The sequence below is a fragment of the Phacochoerus africanus genome, chromosome 2, assembly GCF_016906955.1.
Source record: "Phacochoerus africanus isolate WHEZ1 chromosome 2, ROS_Pafr_v1, whole genome shotgun sequence".
Lineage (NCBI taxonomy): Eukaryota > Metazoa > Chordata > Mammalia > Artiodactyla > Suidae > Phacochoerus > Phacochoerus africanus.
In genome coordinates this window covers 139813138-139836198 of record NC_062545.1, presented here as the reverse complement: position 1 = coordinate 139836198, position 23061 = coordinate 139813138, and the positions used below count along the sequence as shown (strand labels likewise).

Genomic DNA, 23061 nt, shown 5'->3' with positions numbered 1-23061 from the left:
GGGCCGGTGAGCTGCACAGTCCAGAGGTGGCACAGAGCATCATGGGGGACTGGGTGGCTGAGGGTAGGGAGGAAATGAGCCTGTCAGGACCTTGTTAGCTGGTCATTCACTGTGTATTTTAGAGTTCAGTCCCATTCTGTGTCTCTCTCTGTGCCCACTGAAGCACAGTATCAGTGGGCCGCCTTGCCCTCTGGCAGGGAGGCACACAGCCTTGACCTTGGAAGTATAGAGGGATGGCTTATTTATTCCCTCAGCTCCTCCTTGCAAAGTCACTGCAGATGGTCTGCATCCTCCTGCCTGTGTTTCCAATTCCAGCAAATTCTCTCTCCCTTGCTCTGCCTATGATGGTAGAGCACCCTGTTTGGGGTCCTGCTCTCTCCTCCTTGGGCTTCCTCCATGCAGAGGATCATTTCATCAACTTCTTTTCCTCCGTTAACCTATTGCATGGTGCCATTATGTTCTTTCCGAAGAGGTGCGGACCAATCTTACAGATACTGAAATCACTGAAAATGGTAACAGGAGAAGGGTGGAGAGGAAGGTAGTGAGCTGGGTGCTGAAGCCTAGTGAGGGGCAGTGTTTGAGAGTTTAGGTAAAATCAAACTACCCCACGTGTTTGTAGTTCATCTATGAGCTCCTTTCAAACTGAAAGCCCTGCCAAATTTTTTTGTGAATTCCTAGTGTTTAAATAATATCTGGCATGTAGAAAGCATTTAAAAATTAAGATAAATTGACTGGGATAGGACTGAGTTAAATTAAACTGAATTGAATTCTTCTGAATAAATGAGATAACAAACCTTGCGCATTGTAAACACCATGGGGTCCCTTCTCCAACACATTCACCACCAACCCCAGCATATGGTTTTTAGAAGCTTCATGAACATCAAATAACAAATTAGATTAAAGAGTCAGTTTCTGAAGTGAATAATGATGAATAAATGTTTGCTTTTATTAGCATGTCACACAGAAAAATATTGCAGTTATGAAGATTTCATGATAAACGCAGATTCCCTTAAGATTTCAGGATCCACTTTCTTCATATTGTGGGCATTTTTTCTCATGGGAAACTTTGCTTCCTGTCTCCAAGACAAAGGGTAACTTACAGAACTCTCAGAACATGTGATTATTCATTTAAAAGTAATTTTGATAGGCCCAGTTCTTTTATATTGCCTTGAATTATAATATTGAGTGGAAACAAAATATGAAATCTTTTTGAATATGAATTTGAGTTTTAATCAAGCCAAAATATTATGTGTAAAAATTCGTTGTAACAACATTAAGTTAAATCCCTCCTGGCCTCAGAGGATGCTCTCCTCAGTAGTGGATTGTAGTTAACCTAGGGGAAAAGACAAAGTAAACATGACTCATTTGCATTTGGGGTGGGGCAGGCTTTTCCTCTCTTTTATCCTTTCCCCAAACATTGAACATTGGATCCTTTCACTCTATCCCTGTGGCTCCTATTTGGAAAACATTTCAAGTCAGAACTTCAGGCCAAATCAAAAGTAATGACTAATTTAGGAGTTGCCAAAATCACATATTCAACTTATATATCCTGTAATAAGAAACGTAGTTTTAAAACAAGGGATATTGTTGGCATTTACAAATATGAAATTCTGACTGTTCTAGCACAGCAATAAAAATTGTTACCAGCAATCTTGATTTGAAGTAGCCCCTATCATAAAAAGTCTAGAGCTAGTAACTTTGTGGATTTTAATGTATGACAAACTGATTCTGACGAATCAAATCTACCCTGATTATCATCTCAGAAATGCATTTAGTTGGTTGTCAGAGGAGCAAGTCTCTATGATTTTACTGTCTCACTGCTTGGTCTGGACTAGAAGGTTCTAGTGGTATGGCTTTACCTAGGCCAGCTCCCATGGATTAGTCATAGCTCTTGGAGGCTGAATGAATCAGGGTGCTGTGGGCAGTGTGTGGGCATCAACTGGTGATGTCTGCCACCATGGGTCAGGGCAGGAGGGTGTCAGCATTCATGACACGGTAGAAATAGCAAATTTGAAGACAGAGTATCAAGGTCAGAGTCTTATCTCTATCCTTTATTAACTGTAAGATATCTTGGGCAAATCACCCATTCAGCAGCCTGTTTCCTCCTCTATAATATGAGGGTAGTAAAATGTCTCGAAAATATTAAAATGATAGCACAAATGAAAGAGAATGAAAGTGAAGCTTAAATCTTAGTTGTTTTCCCTATCCCAATCTAGTGTTTCTCTCCTTGAAACTCTTGGTATGTTAGTAATTCTGTGGCTCTTGGCAGTCAGTTGTGAACCACATACCATCTGACATCAGTGCATCGCGTGACTTCACATGTTCCTGCCTGTTGCTTTCTATACTGCCCACACTTTCCAGCCCATGCCTCTCTTGTTGTAGGTGATCTGACAGTACCTGTTTATTGGATGACTATAAATATATTACTAAAGCATTTTTAAGCTCCAAATGGGGACAGGCAGATGACTAGCAACTTTATCTTTTAATTATTAATTAATTTGTTTAATATCTTTTTATTTGAAGGGATGTGTTTTGTATTTTATTGGAAAGGATTATTATTACTTTATGTTCATAGGCATATGGAGGTTCCCAGGCTAGGGGTCAAATCGGAGCTACAGCTGCCAGCCTACGCCAGAGCCACAGCAACTCAGGATCCGAGCCTCGTCTGCAACCTACGCCACAGCTCACGGCAATGCCGGATTGTCAACCCACTGAGCAAGGGCAGGGACCGAACCCACAACCTCATGGTTCCTAGTCAGATTTGTTAACCACTGCGCCATGACGGGAACTCCAACCCCTTAAAGACTTTTTAAATGGGCTTTATTTTCAAGGAACTGCGCTGCTTTCTGTGCTCAGGCAGCTCATATAGGCAGGTTTGCCAAGGGGGTAGGCAAATGAGCTTGGAGGGGCAGGCATGGGACAGGGGTCTAGGTTTCTGTGGGTGAGGCTGCTCACAGGCCCCCGTCTCTGGGCTGTCCAGTTCCCCTGCCCAGTACTTGCCCACTCCCACTGCACAGTACTGGCACTTGTTAAGCCATCTCCTTCCTTCTGGAAACCCACCCCCTTCTTTTGCTGACCCTGCACTCATGGGAGCATAGCCTTTAAGTGATCTACTTAGTGATAGGACCTGGCCACAGCATCGAGCCATTTGGACTCTGCATCCAGAGCCTGGTACTTTCTCTCTCCACTACAAAATGCTTTTAAAATCCAGCTCTCCCAAGAGTTGATTGTGCTTCCACATAAATCATATTGTCCAGCCTGCTAGAAATTTCCTTGGCTTTCTGCTTATCGCTGCAAGAACAGTTAGTTCCCTGTTGCTTCTGCCATAGGATGTAAACAACCATGTTTCTTCTTTCTGTGGTGACAGGCACACCTCATCATCCTGGGCAGAAACCCCTCTCAGGAGGACGCAGCCATCTCTGCACACTCTGTTGCCCATGCTGCCATCGTTTCTGGGAGACCTGAGCACCACGGTGAGAGCCAGCCTTCCATGAGGGGCAGGCACTGCCTGCTCCCTGCCTGTCCCATGGGGGTGGGGAGGGCTGAGGGACAGCTGCCTTTGGTGATGGAGCTGTGACACAGACCCTTCAGAGAGCCTCCTCTGTTAGCTTCACCAGGGTCCTTTGGTTTCTCTCCCTGTCCAGCCTTCCTCTCATCTTTTACCTTCAAATACAGCAAATTTTCGTCCAAACATAGCCATTGGAGCCCCAGAGAGTTCGTGCTGGGCTTACGGGGAAATCTGTTCTGCTTTCAAAGGTGATCTATTTTTAAAGATTGTTGTGGAGCTACTGTGGCAACACATCTGACCTGTTGGAACTCTGGCTTCCAGACTCTCACAGGGCTAAGCTTTCAATCAGGATGAACTGACGCAGCTTCAGGATTCCAAAAGGAAGTTGCCGTTTATGAGTCAGAGAGTTTTTCTTAGCCCCACATAATAGGTAGAACAGTGAGCTTGGGAGTGCTCTAATTCTCCATCCCAGGCTCAGAGCATACACTATGCCCTTATTGATGGAGAATATGCGTTCTAATGACTTTGTTGGTGGTGGTCAGAATATTCAGAAACAGAGTGTAACTGATAAAAAAGACCTAGAGGTATATTCCAAATGTCAGATAAAAGTAGTTATGCATTGCAGTAAAATAAGGTCCAATGTGCCATCAACCTGAAGTCGATATCTGGAAGGCTTGGGGCTGGGGTTCAGGGAGCAGGAGTTGGGCTAAGGTGAAAGGGATGCCTCAGTGAGCAGCCCGGCCTAAAGAGGTCCCTGCACCAGGCAGGGGCTCCTGGCCAAGAACGAGCTGGAGAAGGGGGTACCCCGATTATCCCTCTGTCCATCCCACCTTGCAGAGCCCTTATTGGAGCTTGGAGCACCCTTTCAGACCTGGAGGTATAGAGAGAAGGCAGGGGACTTTTCTTATCCTCACTCCTTAGAACACTCCATACCTAACAATTAATCTCAGAATCTTCAAAGAGCCAACATTTCAACCAACTTAATGAAGGCTTAAATTCCTTTAATGGGGAAAAGAACCTTCCATGCAGCTATTAATAGGACTCTTAAAATGCAAACATGATGGGAACCCCTAGATTACCAAGAGTCACAGATCTAAGTGGCTATGGGAACCAAGTGGGCAATGTGAGTGAAGTGGGTAGTCAACAGAAAAGAGTGACAGCAGTAAGCATAATTATATATTTATTTATTTATTTATTTTTATTTTGTTGTTGTTGTTGTTGCTATTTCTTGGGCCACTCCCGCGGCATATGGAGGTTCCCAGGCTAGGGGTGGAATCGGAGCTGTAGCCACCGGCCTACGCCAGAGCCACAGCAACGTGGGATCCGAACCGCGTCTGCAACCTACACCACAGCTCACGGCAACGCCGGATCGTCAACCCACTGAGCAAGGGCAGGGACCGAACCCGCAACCTCATGGTTCCTGGTCGGATTCATTAACCACTGCGCCACGACGGGAACTCCGTAAGCATAATTATAAATGGCAGTTAAGCATTGGCTGTACTCTGAGTGCCACTATGGAGGGGTGAGGACTGTGGCACACTGGAGAAGCCTGTCCCTTGTCAAAAGTGAGCAGCTGGAGTTCCCGTTGTGGCGCAGTGGTTAACGAATCCGACCAGGAACCATGAGGTTGCGGGTTCGGTCCCTGCCCTTGCTCAGTGGGTTGACGATCCGGCGTTGCCGTGAGCTGTGGTGTAGTTTGCAGACGCGGCTCAGATCCCGCGTTGCTGTGGCTCTGGCGTAGGCCGGTGGCTACAGCTCCAATTTGACCCCTAGCCTGGGAACCTCCATATGCCGCGGGAGTGGCCCAAGAAATAGCAACAACAACAACAACAAAAAAGACAAAAAAAAAAGTGAGCAGCTGTTGCTCAGGTCCAGTCCATTATTATGTGGAAAGGAGGCTTATATTGGCAGTTCTGCTTTTTGAAGAGAAGGCAGAAATCTGGATTTTTTTTTTTTTTTTTTGGTCTTTTTGCCTTTTCCAGGGCCACTCCTGTGGCATATGGAGGTTCCCAGGCTAGGGGTCTAATCAGAGCTGTAGCCGCCAGCCTACGCCAGAGCCACAGCAACACCAGATCCAAGCCGAGTCTGTGACCTACACCACAGCTCACAGCAACACCGGATCGTTAACCCACTGAGCAAGGCCAGGGATCGAACCTGCAACCTCATGGTTCCTAGTCGCATTCATTAACCACTGAGCCACAAAGAGAAATCCTGGATTTTTTTTTTTTTTATGTGAAATCAATTATCAGTTGATGATAACTAAGTCAAATATGTTTCAGGCTCTGAGTGAAGGAAATGGGTGTGAAGGCTAGATCCCCAACTTCTGAGCTGGGGAATGTGAATATGATAAGTGGTTGTCAGGTTCTCCCTTTTTCTCTCAGGGACTCCTGGTTTGAGAACTGGAGGGTTCTGAGCATTTAAATTGGTGGAGTGTTGGGGAAGGGTTCTCTTCCCCAGAGAATACCAAACAGCTAGAGGAATGCTTAGTGTACCTACCTAAAGAAGGTATGGATTGGGGGGAACCAATAGGAATCACATCCTAAAATTTTTTTCCCTGTAGCTACAAAGTTAGGCCATTCTGCTTTGTGTAATTACAGACTGAGAAACAATCTCATTATGTATTTTTTCTAAGTTTTCCAGTCTAAATATGGTGTTAGTATAGTCTTCCCTATAAACTGAGAATGCCACTAATGCCCACGTGGTGCCAATAATTAGGTCTGTGAGAATTTAATGACCTCACACAGTAATAACAGCCAATTCTTTTTTTAATTAAAGTATAGTTGATTTACAATGTTTCTTCACTTTCTGTTGTACAGCACAGTGACCCAATCACACACAGTTCTCTGTGCTATGCAGTAGGGCCCCATTGCCCATCCATTCTAGATATAACAGGTTGTATCCCCCAACCCCAAACTCCCTGTCCATTCCACTCCCTCCCATCTTCCCCCCTGGGAACCACAAGTCTGCTCTCCTTGGCCGTGGTCTGGTTCTGTTTTGTAGATAGGATCATCTGTGCCATATTTTAGATTCCACAAATAAGTGATATCATATGGTATTTGTCTTTTTCTTGACAATAGTTAATTCTTACACAGCGCATCCTGTCATGGCTCTAACCGTGTTATATTTATCGATGCGGTTGATCCTCACAACAGCTCTATGAGGTTGGTACAAGTATGCCCAGTTTTCAGATGGACAAACTGGGGCACAGAAGCAATTTCTCCGGGAGCCGAGGGAGTGGTAGATTTGAGCCTAGGCTCTTGACCTCCGTGCTGTGTTGCAAGGACTGGCACTGCACATGCCCTTTTTCCTTCCTTGCCCCTCCCTGCTTAAACCAGCTAAAGAGCGTGTGGCCTTGGGAGAGAAGGGACATGAGAAGGGCCAAGGCAGCCCAAGGAAACCAGTTTGGAGTGCCATTGGGAAGGGGCCAGCCCAGGAGCAAGCACAGGCTCTTAGCCCATCTTTTGCCCCATGCCTCTTTGGCAGCTCAGGCTGTTTGGTTACCTGCACCCAGAAGCCCTGGGACAGGTGCAGAGAAGAGCACCAGCCCTCATCCCTAAGACCTCAAACAAACCATTGAAATGGGCACATCAGAAATGAATACAAGCTAAGTGAAGCCACAGACCACTCCTGTTATGTTAACCAGCTTAAAGAAACTTTGTTCCTTTGGTGGGAACGTAGGGAAAGCTGTGGAAAATGAACTGGCTGGCAGGCATTTTGAGAGAGTTTGTTCCGGCTCTGACCCACCAGTGCCTAAAAGTGTGGGCCGAGGGGGTGTGGCCATGTTCCATGCTTGGAGTTGGCCTCCCCCTGAAGGCAGAAATGAGCCAGGTCCCCCTCAGCCAGGAGCTGCAGTGGCAGCGGGCAGGCACGTCCCACCATGTTTAAGGGTGCCTGGCCTTGCGGTCTCTGCTATCCCCTCACACACAGCCCACGCGTTAATGAAAGAAACCCACCCTTAACTGAGGTGTCTCCAGGCTTCTGCTACCTTCAGCAAGGGGAAAGGGGAATTTGGAATTTATCTCAATATGACAACTAAGGGGGACCAACCCCCAGACCCTCCCAACCCCGCCCAGCTCTCATCCATTCAGGACTCTTTGGCCTGGACATTTTGGTCACTTGTGGTTCGGAAGTCCCAACCAGATCCCCTGGGAGCAAATCTGCATGTTCCACTGAGTGTCAAGGAAATCCACATGCACAGGGATCTCAGCTTTGTTCTCCTATGTTTAACCTGTCTGTGCCAAGTACAGGGGGTTTTTTTGTTTGTTTGTTTTTGTTTTTAAGAATCTTTAATGAGAAAAGTTTCTCATTTAGGGATTCTCCACAGCCTGCTTGCTGAATGTCCATTGAAGGCATGCCCTCTGACAAACAAAACGCCACTGGCCAAGAAGCCAGTGTGTTTCAGGCTCCACACTCAAGCTAATCCCTTTGCTCTGTGCATTCCTCATGCAGTCAGAACTGCCCTAGAAGTCATGAAGGGTTGTGATTGCATAAGGACTCCCAATTCAGGCTCACAGAATGTCACTAACCTGAGCCTGGCCAGCTTCCCAGAGCAGCCATAGACAAACTTGGTCTTAACAGCTCTTCCAACCCTGCTAAGTGTCAGGGCATTGGCCTTGTGTTTATAACTCTTCTCCTAAAGGATATTAAAATGAAATGGGCTGAAGCCAAGTACATTGCAGTGTAAACCTTTGAGAGGCAGCGCCCGCTGAGCACAGGCAGCCTTGTTTGGAAGTGGCCCCATCTGCGGCCTGGGCTCTGGCAGGCCCAGGAGCTCTGCAGGCTCCAAAGACAGCAGAAAGGAACGGGCTCTTCCCCGTCAGAGCCTGGGCCAGAGGGTAGGATCCTCCGCTACATGGACAGACTCATGGGCATGGGGTGCATTCCCAAGATAGAATTCCCTAGGCACAAATATGTGTGTCTCCCAGCCCCCACTTGTCCTGGCCTCTATCCACGTTTTATATAGTAGACATGAAATATGTAAATCTCTGAAGGTAGTCACTGTATCTCGAAGTCTCTTCTTTTTTTACCCTACAAGGTCATCCCTTTTCTCAGCTCCTCCTATATGGCCTGCTTCTCAGCCTACCCCAGGCTGGGCCCTGCCCTACCCCCAGCCCACTCTCTGTTCCTGGGGTGCTGATACTCTGTGGGCTCCATGTGTCTGAGAGAGACTGGAAATCAGACAGCCTCTGGTGTACACTTGCACCCGACTCCAGTAGGCTCCTGACAGGTAACTGGGCCACCTGGGAGCAGCCACAGTCTGGTGGCCTTCAATTTTCTATGGCTCTCTTTGGCTGCCTTGCTGCCTCCCTCACCCCACCTCCAACCTGAGGCCCCCAAGTGGGGCTTATGGTATAGGCCTGCAGTGGAAATGAGTGTAAGCTGCTGCTGGCCACACCCCCAACCCTCTCCTTCCTCCTCACTCATCCCCTCCTCGCCTCTTCCACCCCCACAAGCCCTGTGTGCTCTGAGGGACCCTTCCTCAGCTCCCACTCGAGGCTACTTATTCCAAAATGCCCAGCCAGCCTGAGTCTGATACCTCTGCACTTCCGAGCAGATGTCAGCACCCATGCCTGCGCTGTGCTCCAAGGGCCAGGTGAGAAAGGGAAGTGGTGGAGAGCCAGTGGGGTGAGGCCAGAGAAGAAGAGAGAAACTTCTTACCCTGTTTCCCACTGTCATTAGTAGAACCCTCTCAGAAACCTCTGGAAAAGTACCTTAGAGCATCCCATCTAGGGGACTGGGCCCCCAGGTGTGTCCAGCTTCACTCTACCTATTAGAGGCAGAGCAGGGTGTACACGGAGGCCAGGCACTGCCTGCTAACCACACTCCAGAACCAGAGCGGGAGCAGCACCATGGGTGCTCTGTCCCAGAGGTATGGGGAACCCCAAAGCCCTAAAAGGTGGGGCTGCAGGGGTTGGCAGCTCTTGAGGCAAGCAGAGAAGTAGGAGGGGTGGCCTCCTCCACCCTGAGTCTGTGCTGTTGGTGTATTTTCACAGAGGGACAACCTGGAGCAGAATTGAAACCTCACAGGGCCTTGCTCACAAACCGTATTTCATCTTTGTGTCTGAGAACAAAGTCTGCAGCATCATTCCTCTCCCAGGGAGGGTGATGTGCTCCATGATAACCACTTTTATGAGGCTCCAGTTTTTCACTTTTGTTCTGGCTAATAATTTATGTTCAGAACTTCTCAGAAAAGCCTGTGTTATTTGTACCCTGACGTGGCTTAAAAACTTATTTTATAGGCAGCCTATGGAAATCACATATAGTTCACCAAGACAAGCAACTGTGGCAACAGGCCTGACACTGCTGGACCCCTGATCATTCTCTGGTGACCCCAGTTGGGACTCTGAGTGGTGGGGGGTGGGGTCATCCCAGTCAACTTCCTGATGGTGAGGATGTTCAGGGCAGGCAGATCCCCATGGTGACAACCCTGTGGGCACCAGGCACCGCACAGGCCCTTCATGTCACTAGCCTGTGTGAGCCGCAGCCAACCTGTCACCATCTTGGTCACCTCACTCTACTGATGCAAACCTGTCCTGGGAGACAGCCATGGCCTTCCAGGGACCCCACCTCTCAGGAGTGGCAGGCCTGCCGCTCCCGGGAGCCCTGCCAGGCCCTGTGAAAGTGTCCCTCTTGAAGGTGGTCTCCTGGTAAGGAGACAGCCTGTCCTGAGCTCCGTCTGTCTGTCCTCAGGCTGCCCTGTGGACCCCAAAGGTTGGTAGTTGGCCTCAGGGTGGCTGCCTGCATAGGCAGCTCTCAGTAAAGTCTAAACGGGTCCCGTCTATTTGTTTGCTGGGTGATAGCACTCCTCTGGGTTAATGCCAGGCTAAGATTTGAGACTTTCCATTTTCTAATTCCCTGGGGTCCTTAATGCTTTTGCTGTTAGCGCAGAGTTTCCCAAGACTGTTACAAAAGATAATTGTCACATTGTACCCACAGGCCTGCCTCTTATTGAAAGCGTCCTCACTGTTCCATCTCTTGCCTTAGGACAGCCTCAAGAAAATGAGCCCAGGGTTACTGGAATTTATTTTAATTAAAAGCCTCCTGACCTCCAGGGTGCCAAATCATAACCCCACATTCCTCTTGCTCTTTGAATGGAGCCTGGTTTTCTTTCGCCTGTATGTGAACATACAGATGGAACAATCTGAAGGGGCCAGGAGACATTAAGCCGCCCTTCCCACTGGGCCATGCATCCCCTCACCTTAACACACAGCCAGCCCCAACCTTCTGCAGGAATGAAAATGGGAGAAGATTCAAGGCCTTGGAACACCTGTGCCACTAAGGCTCAGATTTACAAGTTAAGTCATATCCTTGTGCTTTGGAAAATGACCTCATCTTTTGCTGAGGCCACCAGCATCAGGTTGCTGAGGATTCTAGAGGAGGTTTTTAAGGATAGTAGTGGCCATGTGTGTGAGCACTCAAACTAGTGGCTCTTTGTGAACCCACACCCAGCTCAGGCACAAGGTCAATGCTGAGAAGTGGCATCCAACCCCAGGGGCTGTGACCTCCTGTCCCTCTGGAAATCCTGTTGTCACCTGTATCAGATGGACCTCCTGAGGGATGCCCGATCCTAGGAGAACCAGCTGTGCTTATTAGGGAGTCACTCCTTAGCTGTGGTAATAGGACAGATTTCCTTCCCCCTCAAAGACTAATTATGTGGTTCATAGATCAGAAAACTCATTTGTAGGGGTTGGAGGGGTGGGGAAAATAGGTCAAGGTCTTATAATAAAGGAATTACCCTATAGCCCAGGTCAACATAAAAGTCGTTTCCAGTTTATAGACAGAGAAGGCACCCACAGTGGATACTGTGGACCTTTTTCTGTTCCCAAGCCCAAGGCAGTTCTCATACACAAGGTCCTGACATGATGCCTGCCTTGTGGTCAGCCTGTATGTGATGGCAGCTGTCAGAACCCTCCACCCATGCCATGCCCCCAACCATGTCTGTTCCTAGAGACCTCCCAGGAAGAGAAATGGGAGAGACATGGACCTTTTAAGAAGCTTAGGACTCTGAGATGGGGAAAGGGAAGCAGCAACTTTAGGAGAAGACCCCAGAGGGCAGATTCCCAGGCAGGGCCCATCTCTGATATCTCACCACAAAGCCTAGCTTTCTTCCACTTCAGTAGCCATGCCACCTTAGTTTGAGTAATAAGTTCCTTCTTCCCTCTGACCCCTTCCTTCCTCCCTCACTTCCACTCCCTCTTCCAGAGATCTAAATGTACTAACAAGCATCCTCTTTGGAAAATGTGACCAGGCCTCCCTGAGTTAGAGGCTGTGAGCCATTTACGTACCAGTATGAGTTAGGTAAAGTGACTTCCTTTCTCCCAGCATCCTGTGAGATCAGCTACACTAAGGAAAAGAACATGTAATACTTAGGTCTAGGGGACCAGTTGAAATGGGGTGATTGGGGGCATCAGCATGTGACTGCCAGGGAAAAGAATACTAAGAAGTGGGAGAACGTTAACAAGAAAGAGGCTGGAAAGGCACCAAGCACAGCTATGTCCACCTTGTCTGGGAGACCAACTCCTTACCCAGGAAGGAAGGGAAATGTTTCCCATCCCTTTTGACCTCTTCCTTTTTCTGAGCCTGGCACCACCTCTGCAAAAGCCCACGTCAGAAACTCAGTTTCAGCCCCAGCTCCTTCCCATGCCCTTTTCATCTGCTGGTCTTTAGAGTAAAGGCTCATCTCCAAGGAAACAAGGCTGAGACTCAGAAAAATCTCTACTCTCAAGAAGAGCTTGGTTACATTCTTTGGTTAATTCCCAATTAGACAAAAAATTAAAATATCAACAGTACTCCATTCTTGAATAGACTTGTTAATTTTTAGACCTGGAACATATATCTCTCTAATGCTTTTAGAATCAACAAAATAAATACCACATCATCCTCACATTTGCTGTCATCAGATTATCAATGTAGCCAAAGTTAATACTTTGAGCATTTAATCTGTAATATTTTCTCCCATGAGTCAGCAGGGACTAAAGAGATGTAACATTTTCCATGTGGTAAAATTTTCTCCTACCAGGAGCAAAATTTGAGTAATATCCTAGAAATCCATCTGCTGGTATGACAGTGGGTAGACACCCCACCCACCCACCCACTGACCCCATTGAAAGAGAGGAGCAGGGACCCCAATTCAATCGGCCTCTGTCTCGTTATGAACTCTGGGGCCAGCCTGCACTGAGACCTCTCTGGTAGGCAGCACCTCCCAGCCGAATTCTCGCTTCTACCTGGCAACTGCCTAGATCCTAAGCAAAGTGAGTCTTGCAGATAAATGCAACTTACTTGTTTTCTGTAAGTTGACTGGATTTGACAACACATTTCCCAAGTGTTTACTTCTCTCCTTTCTAAAATAGATCACATGTACTTGAATCATTTCTGGCGATCCACCATTTTCATTGTGAAGTTCAGGGGTGTTCTCAAGGCTCTTGAGGTATATGGAGGGTTTATCTGGACATGATCACAGACTTCTCTGTTGTTCCACCACTCTCTTTGCATAGTGTCCCTGTCCTTTCCATGTCCACCTTTGCTTCCAGTGTGCCTGCTAATCAGCCTAGTGTGGACGAAGGAGACCCATAACCGCAGTGACTGTCCCTAAAGCTAAAGTGGTTAACATTTATGGGGCATTTACTAGGTATCAGTTATTTGTGCACATTAACCCATTTACTCCTTACAACAGCTTATAATGGAGGTGCTACTGTAATGGTCCCCCTTTCAGATGAAAAAACCAAGGCCAGCAATGGGAGGTGCAGAGCTGGAACATGAACCTAGGCAGTCCCTGACCTCCAGGCCTGCCCTCCTGACATGCTCTTCTGCCTCCAGGACAATCACACCCTGCACAGGCTGGCCCCATTCTTGCTCCTCCATGAATTCTGGAGCACTGTATTCATGGGGGCTTCTTTGGAAGCACCTGGCAGTCACATTCAAAAAAAAAAATTGTTTTGTTTTTTTTTTTTGGCTTTTTAGGGTCACACCCACAGCATATTAAAGTTTCCAGGCTAGGGTCGAATCAGAGCTGCAGTTGCCAGCCTACACTATTGCCACAGCAATGCGGGATCTGAGCCGTGTCTGTGACTTTCACCACAGTTCACGGCAACACTGGATCCCTGACCCATGAGAGAAGCCAGGGATGGAACCCACAACCTCATGGATAGTAGTCAGATTCATTTCTGCTGCACCACAATGGGAACTCCTCACATCAAAATTAATTCAAGGGCCCCCTCTTTGGAAAAAGTGTTAAAATAGGTATAGCACTGTCCTGTTTATCAAGAATATGAGGAGAAATCACGAATACCAAATTAGAGGTGATAAAGGGGAAATAACCAAATACATAGGAAATCTAAAGAAGCACAAAATTACCTTTTATCTTTTTGCGCATAGGCATTTGTGCTACACAGTATGTAAGAGATTTCCAAGTGGAAATGTCAAGTAGACCACTGTACAGATGGGTCATCTTCCTCCCCAGCAAGCTTTGTGTCCTTGTCGTGTGTCACCGTGTGGTTGTCTCCAGCAGGATCTCAGAGGGGATCCCATGTTCCCTGAGGGAGGAAAACATGACATTTTCCTCTGCTAGAGCAGGAGTCAACAAACTCACTGCCCCGGGGACAAATCCAGCTCTACCACCCAGCCAGGCTTTTTCATTCACACAGGCTTAGCACACAGCCAGGCTTTTTCATTCACATGTCATCTCTGGCTGCTTTCATGCTGCAACACAGACCATTTGGGCCCCAAAGCCCAAGGTATTTTACCATCTGGTCCTTTATAGAATCAGTTTGCCACCCCTGTGCTGAAGGCCTATACTTTTTCCACTTTCAGAGTAGTTTCTACTTTAATTTACTGGTTCAGAATTTCCAAACCAAGGAGGTGGTGCATATTCAGCCCTCACACATGTTTGTGCCCATGTGTACTGTCTCAGTTTCTTTCAGATGCTCTTTTTCTGGCCATGGCCTCTGGAGGGACAGCCTTGAGGCCTCCCTTTGGACTAGTGCAATTGCTCTTATCTCAGTTTTAGGAATTCCTGGCTATATTGGTTTTCTTTTGCCGCAAAGCAAAGTTTCATTGTTTAAACACCCAGTTTAAGCCCACATTTCTGTCAGAAGGCTAGCATGGTAAGGCTGGCTTCTCCGCTCAATGTAAAATCAAGTTTTCAGCCAGTTGCAGTCTCATCTGGAGCACAGGGTCCTTTTCTAAGTTGATTCTTGTCACTAGCAGAATTCAGTTCCTTGCAGTCGTAGGACTGAAGTCCTCATTTTCTTGTGGACTATTGGCCAGAGACCTCTCTCAGGTCCTCTGGGCCACTCTTGGGTCCTTATACCATGGTCCATCTCAGCAATGAAGAACCTCCTTTTCAAACCCCTCTCATGCTTTGAATCTCTCTGCCTTCTTTTTGTGCCATCAGCTGAAGAAAACTCTGCTTTTAAAGAGCTTGTGTCATTAAGTTAGGCCCAAGGGGTAATTTCACTTTCTCACAGTCAACTGTGTCATATAATATAACCTTATCACAAGAGTAATATCTCAGCATACTTACAAGTTCCACCCATAATCAAAGAGGAGAGCATTATACAAGGATGGGAATCATTTGGGATCATCCTAGAAATCTGCTTGCCACGCTGGATTATTTTCAGGGAGCTCTATTCTAGCTTTCTACCTCACATAGGCCTCAGGCTTCATCTCCAGGCCCACTAAGGCTTATAAAACCCCAGGCCTTTTGGAATATACCTTTTTTTTCTGTTTTTTGTTTTGGTTTGCTTTGGTTTTGGCCATGCCCATGGCATGCAGAAGTTCTCAGACCAGGGACCACACCTGCGCCACAGCAGTAACCCAGGCCACAGAAGTGACAACTCTGAGTCCTTAACCACTAGGCCACCAGGGAACTCCAGAATACACCTCTTTCCTATTCCCCTCATGGATCATTCAGCTTCAGCTGCCATTTGCTGCCCTGGCTTTTAGTTCCCTCTTCATTTTCCATGCCTAAGATTTTCCTTTTCTTGCTTTCAAGATTGGCATATGTTTAAAAATATTTTTGTTAAAAGTATATATATAAATAAAAACATATTCAGCTATATATAAATAGCTGTATTATAGCCAGTATGTTTTCTCAGTTGTTGGAGTTTTTCTTTCAGCAGCATGCCAGCCATTTTAGTGTCATCAGTTCCAAGATCACAGAGTCTGTTAAAGTCAGTGAGCCCTTGGAGTCCGAACCTCAGTGAGAAGCAACCAGAGTTCTAGAAAGAATTAATGGTTAATCAACCTGAAACTTACTGATGTGTCAGATCTGAGGCATAGTCTCCCCATTTGCCTTAACCTTGCTTACTGTATCCCTGGGAGAGCTGAGACATATGAAAACCAAGGAAGATAAATTGCTGTATCTTTCTGAGAACTGAATCTTTTCTGATACAACAGATTAATGGGCAAAAGACAGTTTCCTTAATCAGATCCTCTTGTTCAACTACTTATTATTTTCAGATAGTTCACCCTCACTAAATGCATAGTTATTTTGTTTCCATTTCAAGTCTGGGAGCAATTTTCAAAGTTGTTGTTACCATGTTTTTCTTCAGATGTGGCCAAGCAGTATTTTCAGGAGAGCCTAGCTCATCTTAAGGATGCCAAAGGGATGGGAAAAGCCAAATTTCTTTCCATTCAAGACGATTATTGCCATTTTCTACAAGTCACTGGGCAAAAAGAGGTAAGTGAGTTTGGACCACAGTTGACTATTTACATGGGCGACACGGTTGATATCCAAGCATCCATGAAGCATCTGCTATGTGCAGGGAATGGGCCCGGCGCTATGGGGAGAGGGATAAATAAGGCCAGGTGGCCACTCTTAGGCGGGTCCCACACACTTGCTCTTGGGAAACAAAAAAGTTTATGAGAAGGTAGATGCCGTGTCCATCCTAAAGCACCAGGAGCCTTGAGAACCCAGTGGACAGACCCTGCTTTTCACAGCCTATGGTTCTAGCTGGCACAGCAGGCGGCAGTTAGTGTGGCTAATTCATCTCTTATCTTGGCTAATGGATGGAATTTACATCTTTAATGAGAGTGTCACAGCACAGAAGCTACAGCTCACTGTCCACTGAACCATGCAGGTATGTTTTCCATGGCTTGTCAAAGTGGAACCAGACCCAAGATTTATATTCATTGGTAGTTACACCCTTGGGAATTTATTCCATACAAACCTAACAACTACCAGAAAGGCACATGCTAGGGTTCGATTTACACAGATTTTTTTTTCCCCAACTCTAACCCATCAAGGCAAATCTTTGAGATGAAGACCTTTTTCTTTTCTCTGCTGTTTTACAGACCTCCTCCCCAACAGCTCTCTCCTAACCCTTAATCCTCCACCCTTCAGCTGATGTGAGTTTAAGTGACATAGGCTTTTCAGCTAGATGCACCCATTTTCCTCAGGCCAAAGTAGGGCTACAGCAGCCATAACAAATGGAGTTTTGTGTTTTTATGGATCACCCAGCCAAGTAGAGGGGCCTTTCAGGAACCTCAAATTCTAGAACACCTCCAGAAGTTCTGTGAGGAGTGCTCAGGTCAGAAGTCTAGGGGAAGTCTGCCCCCATCATGCCTCACCCCTTCCAGCTCACCAGCCATCTTTACCTCCAAAGTGCCCATTGAATCCATCCATTGGTTGCCATCTCTACCTCTGCTAGTCATCATCTCCCTCCTGGACCACTCCAACAGACTCTGGCCCTCCAGATTCTGCTCCCACTCCTACACTTTTCTAATTTATTCTGAATAAGGAGGCCATGGTGATCTTTTCAAAAAGCAGATCTGATCTGTGAGCACCCAATGGTAAAATACCCCCCTGGCTTCTCAGTGCCCTTAAGATAAGCCAGCATCCTGTATTGCCCACCATACCTGGCACTGATCCAGATTCTGCTGATATTCCCAGCCTTATTTTTGCCCCCTCCCCTGATTGGTATTCTGGCCACATTGGCCTTTTCTAATCCCTACTTCTGGGCAGTGCCAGCTTTTTCTAAGGCTCTTAGAAGGTTCTTCCTCACTAATCTTTGGGCTAACGCCGATCCATTTTTCAGGACTCACCTGGCCTGATTCCTCCCTCCCCACTCTTCTTCATCACAGTACTCCTGTTTGATATAATGCTCTAACACAGCAGTGTTTAATGATAATATCTTGTGGATGGTTCTTCCCTCTCCCCTACCAGACCAGATTCCATGAGAGCAGGGAGCCTGTTGCTCATGCTCAGGGAGCTCTAGGTAGATGGGTGGCTGGATGCTTGCATATGAGCTGTCTGACTGCTCTGGCCACCACAAGGGTCCACCCTTTTCCCCATTCCTGTCTGGCTTCCTGCCCTGGTGCCTGCTGTCTCTGATGCTATACCTCGCTGCCCTTGCCCAAGTAACCCAGATCAGTGGCCTTGATCTAAAGATGTGCCTCACTTCCTGAGGCCTCCCTTGGAGATTTTAGCAAACTGGCTCTTTTCATTCTCTGGTCTCTGCCTACCTTCTGAGTGCGTTGTAATAAGAGACAAAGCTGACTCCTTTCCAGGTGGACACAGCCCATGCCAGAGCACACAGCTTAGAGAGAGGAACATGGGCTGGATTTCGGGCCTCCTCCTTCTCTGGGCCAGGCATCCCTGTATGTGACACAACCTGTCCAACCAAACATGGCACCTTGGTTCATGCTCACCCTTGAGGCAGACTTCTCACTGTGGGTTCCAGTTGGAGTCAGCCAGCCGGGCTGTGCTCAGACCACCCCCAGATGTGGTCACAGCTTACATGTGGTCCAGAAATGAGGAAAATGTAAGCGAACATCACTTGGCCACAGGTTAAGATACTCTGTGTAAAAACACTCTTCTAGTTGTGCTGCTCTGCTTCGCAAGAACCTCTGCTCTGGCTTCTTATTCTCCCATAAGAAAATCCAAACTCAAACTGCTCAGCCTGGCGTGGAGGCCCTCTCACCAGAGCCCAGCCCATGACTTTTGCCTTATCTCCAGCTGCTCCTCTTCCTACATTCTCTGCTGCCAGTCAAACATGTGTGCTCATTGGCCCTGAACATGCCATGTGCTACTCCCACCTCCCGCCTATGCCCCAAGATTCCCATGCCCCCTTCTTAGCCCCCCTAAATCCTATTTATTCCTTACTCCCTTCCATTAAGCTTCTCTAACCCTCAGACACTACCACAGTCTGTTTCGTCTCAACCCATGCCCATGTGGCGTCTCAGCTTGCCATTGAAGTTCATGCACATCCAAGTCTGGTTTCCGTGGTCAGGCTGTAAATGGCATTGAGAGCTTCATTTAGGAAAAGGAGACTGGCTTGTTTCCATCATTGGCTGCTCCAGGCCTGACAACCAGTTTTCATGGAAAAGCTGCCAAATCCAACACTTGCATCACAGATACTGGGAGGGGACATGGTACAAGGGACATGACAGGCTTTAGCATCAGGCAGGTCCCTTGGGTACTAAGTTGGGTCACACAGTTCACAATTTACACAGTTTCTCTTCCCCAGCAGTCAGTTAACTCCCCACCTAAGAAATTGTTTCTGCCTTATCAGTACCTTTACTGTTGTTGCCTGATCCTTCCTCCAGAACCTAAATCATATTCTTGCCAGTAAATTGAGTAAAGGCTTTGCTGACACCTCTGTCTGGGGAACACAAGCATTGCCTGCAGGGGTGTGTGGTGGGCAAGACTTCTTCACTGGTTCCTGCTTTATTTGGCTCTTAAATTTGGCATTTGTGTTATGTAACTGTAAAGGTGTTGGAAGATCGTGGAAGAATTTCAGGAGATATAGCAGAGACCAACATGGTTTTCCCTCTGTATTGTCTTGATATCTGACTGAAGAGATTAATACCAACTCATATTTTTTATTCCACGTTGGTATAAATAAATCACATAAACCAAACAAAATGTCAAATATATTTAACTTTTCACTATGTTGGAATGTTTGCTTTTGGTTTCCTGAACTGTTTCTTGTAAGAAATAGAAAACCCTGGAATATGTTCCACGAGTAAATAAATTGCCAGGAAACTCTGTAGTTTTCACTTACATAAGAATGTCACTGTGCACAGAGGGAGAGGAGCCTGAAACTAAGAAGGATTAAAACTGGCAGAATTCAGTCTGGGTCTGCCACTGATGAACTGTCTCTGAGCAAGTTTCCTGATTGCTCTGTGCCTCAGTCTCCTCCTCTGTCATACGAGGAGACTGAAAATTAGATGAGTTCACCTGTGTGAACTGTTTAACACAATTTTTGACACATAAAGGACATGATCCAGTACCCATTAGCTTTTTTTTCTTACTGAAATGAGTTCCTGTAACATCTGAGGTGGCTTTTTCTCCAGGGGTCCTTTATACAGTCGCAGAGTTCACACCATTCCCACCCTTATGTGTTTTATTTCCTGATTCCTACTTAAGGAGGAGAGTAGGTGTAGCTCCTGAGACATTCTACCCAAACTTTTCCCCCTAAAAAGTGAAAATACACAGCTGTTAACATCTTTTTATTAGGAGGCACTGATCTTTATCTGCCTTCGAACTTGTGTTTAACCAGAAGCATTTTGTTACTTTCACAGAGAGCCACCTCGATCCTGAGAGAGTCCCTGGAGGCTAAAGTGGCAGTGTTTGGTGATCTCAGTCCTGAGGTGGCAGAGACATACCTGGCTCCTGAGTGGGGCCGACCTGGCACAAGGGAACCAGAGCGGGACCGACAAGAAATTGAAGAAGGTAAAGCTGCAGTGCAGCTAACACAGAGAAAAGCTGTCCCATCCTTCCCCACAGGTCACTTTCTATCCCTCCACTGTGTTCTTTTTAAATGCAACATTAAGAACTTATAAAACATGAGTTCCCATTGTGGCTCAGTGGTAACAAACCCAACTAGTATCCATGAGGACATGGGTTTCATCCCTGGCCTTGCTCAGTGGGTTAAGGATCCAGTGTGACTGTGAGCTATGGTGTAGTTTGCAGATGTGGCTCAGATCCTGCATTGCTGTGGGCCCTTGTAGGCCAGCAGCTGCAGCTCTGATTTGAACCCTAGCCTGGGAACTTCCATATGCCGTGGGTGTGACCCTAAAAAGCATAATAATAATAATAATAATAGTAAAAGAACTTACAAAACAGAAACAGGATACCAAAGGGGAATGTAAAGGGAAGGGATAAATTAGGAGCTTAGGATTGACATATACACCCTGCTATATATAAATCAGATAACTAACAAGGAGGTCACTGTTCATACCTCCAGGAGGTACTTACTGTATAGCATGGGGAACTCCACTCAATAGTCTGTGATAGCCTATATGGGGAAAAAAGGATATATATACCTCCATTGCCATACACATGAAATGAAGACAACTTTGTAAGTCAACTCTATGCAACTATACACCAATAAAATTTAAATAAAATAAAATTAAAATAAATAAATGCAACTTAACAGCTGGCTTATTAGGTAAGATGACATCACTTTTGCAGTTGATCTCAGCTAGCACTTTTGGGGTACAAAAAAATCCATGTATGCACATAGATTTTTAAATGAATTAGCAAATTTTTTTTTACTTTGCAAATAATTTAAAATGTGTACATAGTGTAATTATCAATCTTATTTTATTCTTTCTGTACACTAGTTTAGAGAGAAACTTCCATGTGTTCTTCTAGTACTTATGTTTACTTCTTGTTAAATTTGTACTTTGTCTGGATGGTATGAGGTATGAATCTAATGTTATCTTCTTCCCAAATGACTATGAAGTTGTCCAGAACCATTTTATTAAAGACTCCATCTATGCTAACACTTTCATCCTGTAGTACATTTCCACGTGTACTTGAGTATATTTCTGGATTTCTTTTTATTTCACTTTTCCCTTTGTTTATTTGAATCCCAGTACCTCATTACCTTAATTATAGAAATTTTACAGCATGATATATCATCTGGAAGGATTAGATTCTCCTCAGTTTTTTTTTTTTAACCTCCTAGAATATCATGTTTTCTAGATATTGTGGCATGCTTATTTTTCCACATGAATTTTGGTATCAACTTGTCAAGCTCTGTGAAAAGTTTGGTAGTATTTTTTGGAGAATTGTGTTATTTGTAAATAAACTTCAGGAGAACTGAGATCTTTATGATGTTGAGTCACTCTGCCAAAGAACAAGTGCTTGTCTTTATATGTGTTCATGTCTCTTTTTGTATCATTCAGCCACATTTTAACATGTTCCTCATATAGGTTGTGTGCATTTTTACTAAGTTGACTTCTAAGCATTTTATCTTATTTAATGCTATCATAAATGGAGTTTTATCCACCATTATACCTTTTGACTGCTTATTTTTATGTGTATGAAGGTATCTCTGTGTTAATTTTATATTCTTCTAGCTTGCTTAATTCTTTTCTTGCTTGAATTACTTTGAACATTGATCCTCTCAAGTTTTCCAGGTATATCTATTACATCATCTGCAACAGATAAGTTTTACTTGTCCATTTTCAAATTTTTATGCCTCTGATTGATTTATTTTGTCTAATTGAATTGGCTCAGTCTTCCTGTACAATAACAAATAATAATGGAAATAATAGGCATCTGGAGTTCCTGTTGTGGCACAGCAGAAACAAATCCAGCTAGTATCCATGAGGGTGTGGGTTTGATCCCTGGCCTCACTCAGTGGGCTGGGGATCCAGTGTTGCTGTGAGCTGTGGTGTAGGCCAGCAGCTGTAGCTCCAACTTGACCCCCAGCCTGGGAACTTGCATATGCTGCAGGTGCAGCCCTGAAAAACAAAAAAAGAAAAAAAAGAAAAAGAAAATAAATAATAGGCATCCTTGCCTTGTTCCTGATATTAACGAAAATGCCTCTAGTGATTCCTCAGTTAATATATTCTGACTGAATTAAGATTTATATAATTTATCATGGTAAGGAAGTATCCATCAATTTCTATTTTCATGAGTAGTTTTTTTTTTTATTAGAAATAATTGCTGGGTTTTATCAGAGGCTTTGTCACCATAAATGGAGATAATCAGATGATAACTTCTTAGAGCACTTAATAGTCTGTATTTTATTAAAACATTGAACCAACCTTACATTCTTGGAATAAATCCCCTATTTTCTCAACTTGATATTGATCCTGTTTGCTAATATTTATTCTTTACTAGTGTTTTGCACTGATATATGTAAGTGATATTTGTTGAAGTATCAATGTTGTTTTTCTTCATAAAAATAACTTGGAAGTTTACCTTTATTTTCTGTGCACTGAAGGATTTTATGCAACATTAAAACTATCTAGTATTTGGAAGTTTATACCACCTGTAAAACTCTTTAGACTTGGTGCTTTTGGGGAGAAAAATTCCTTGAAAATTTTCTCTATTTCTTCTACAAACAAATTTGTTGAAGCTTTCTATCTCTAATGGGGTCGTTTTGGTAAACCGTATTTTTCTAGGTAATCATCTGTCCCATTTACATTTTCAGGTTGGATTTGCATGGAGATTTGCCAAGTAGTCTCATGAATTTTTTAAATTTCTACTTTTTAATTGTTATTTTCCCATTCTAATTCCTAGTTTTGCATTTAGATTCTCTCACTTTTTTCTTGACTGAGTTGGTTAGTGGTTTGTCTATTTTGTTAATTTTTCT

General features: G+C 45.3%; 1 protein-coding gene across 1 annotated transcript in view; it reads left to right on the top strand.

Annotated features, from left to right (window-relative positions):
* The window catches only part of TTC23 (tetratricopeptide repeat domain 23), a 111273-nt gene that overhangs the window by 67440 nt on the left and 20772 nt on the right, over positions 1-23061 (top strand). The window contains 4 exon segments of the mRNA XM_047766805.1: positions 3368-3473; positions 16060-16187; positions 20033-20119; positions 20121-20183. Coding sequence (XP_047622761.1) covers positions 3368-3473; positions 16060-16187; positions 20033-20119; positions 20121-20183 — 384 coding nt within the window.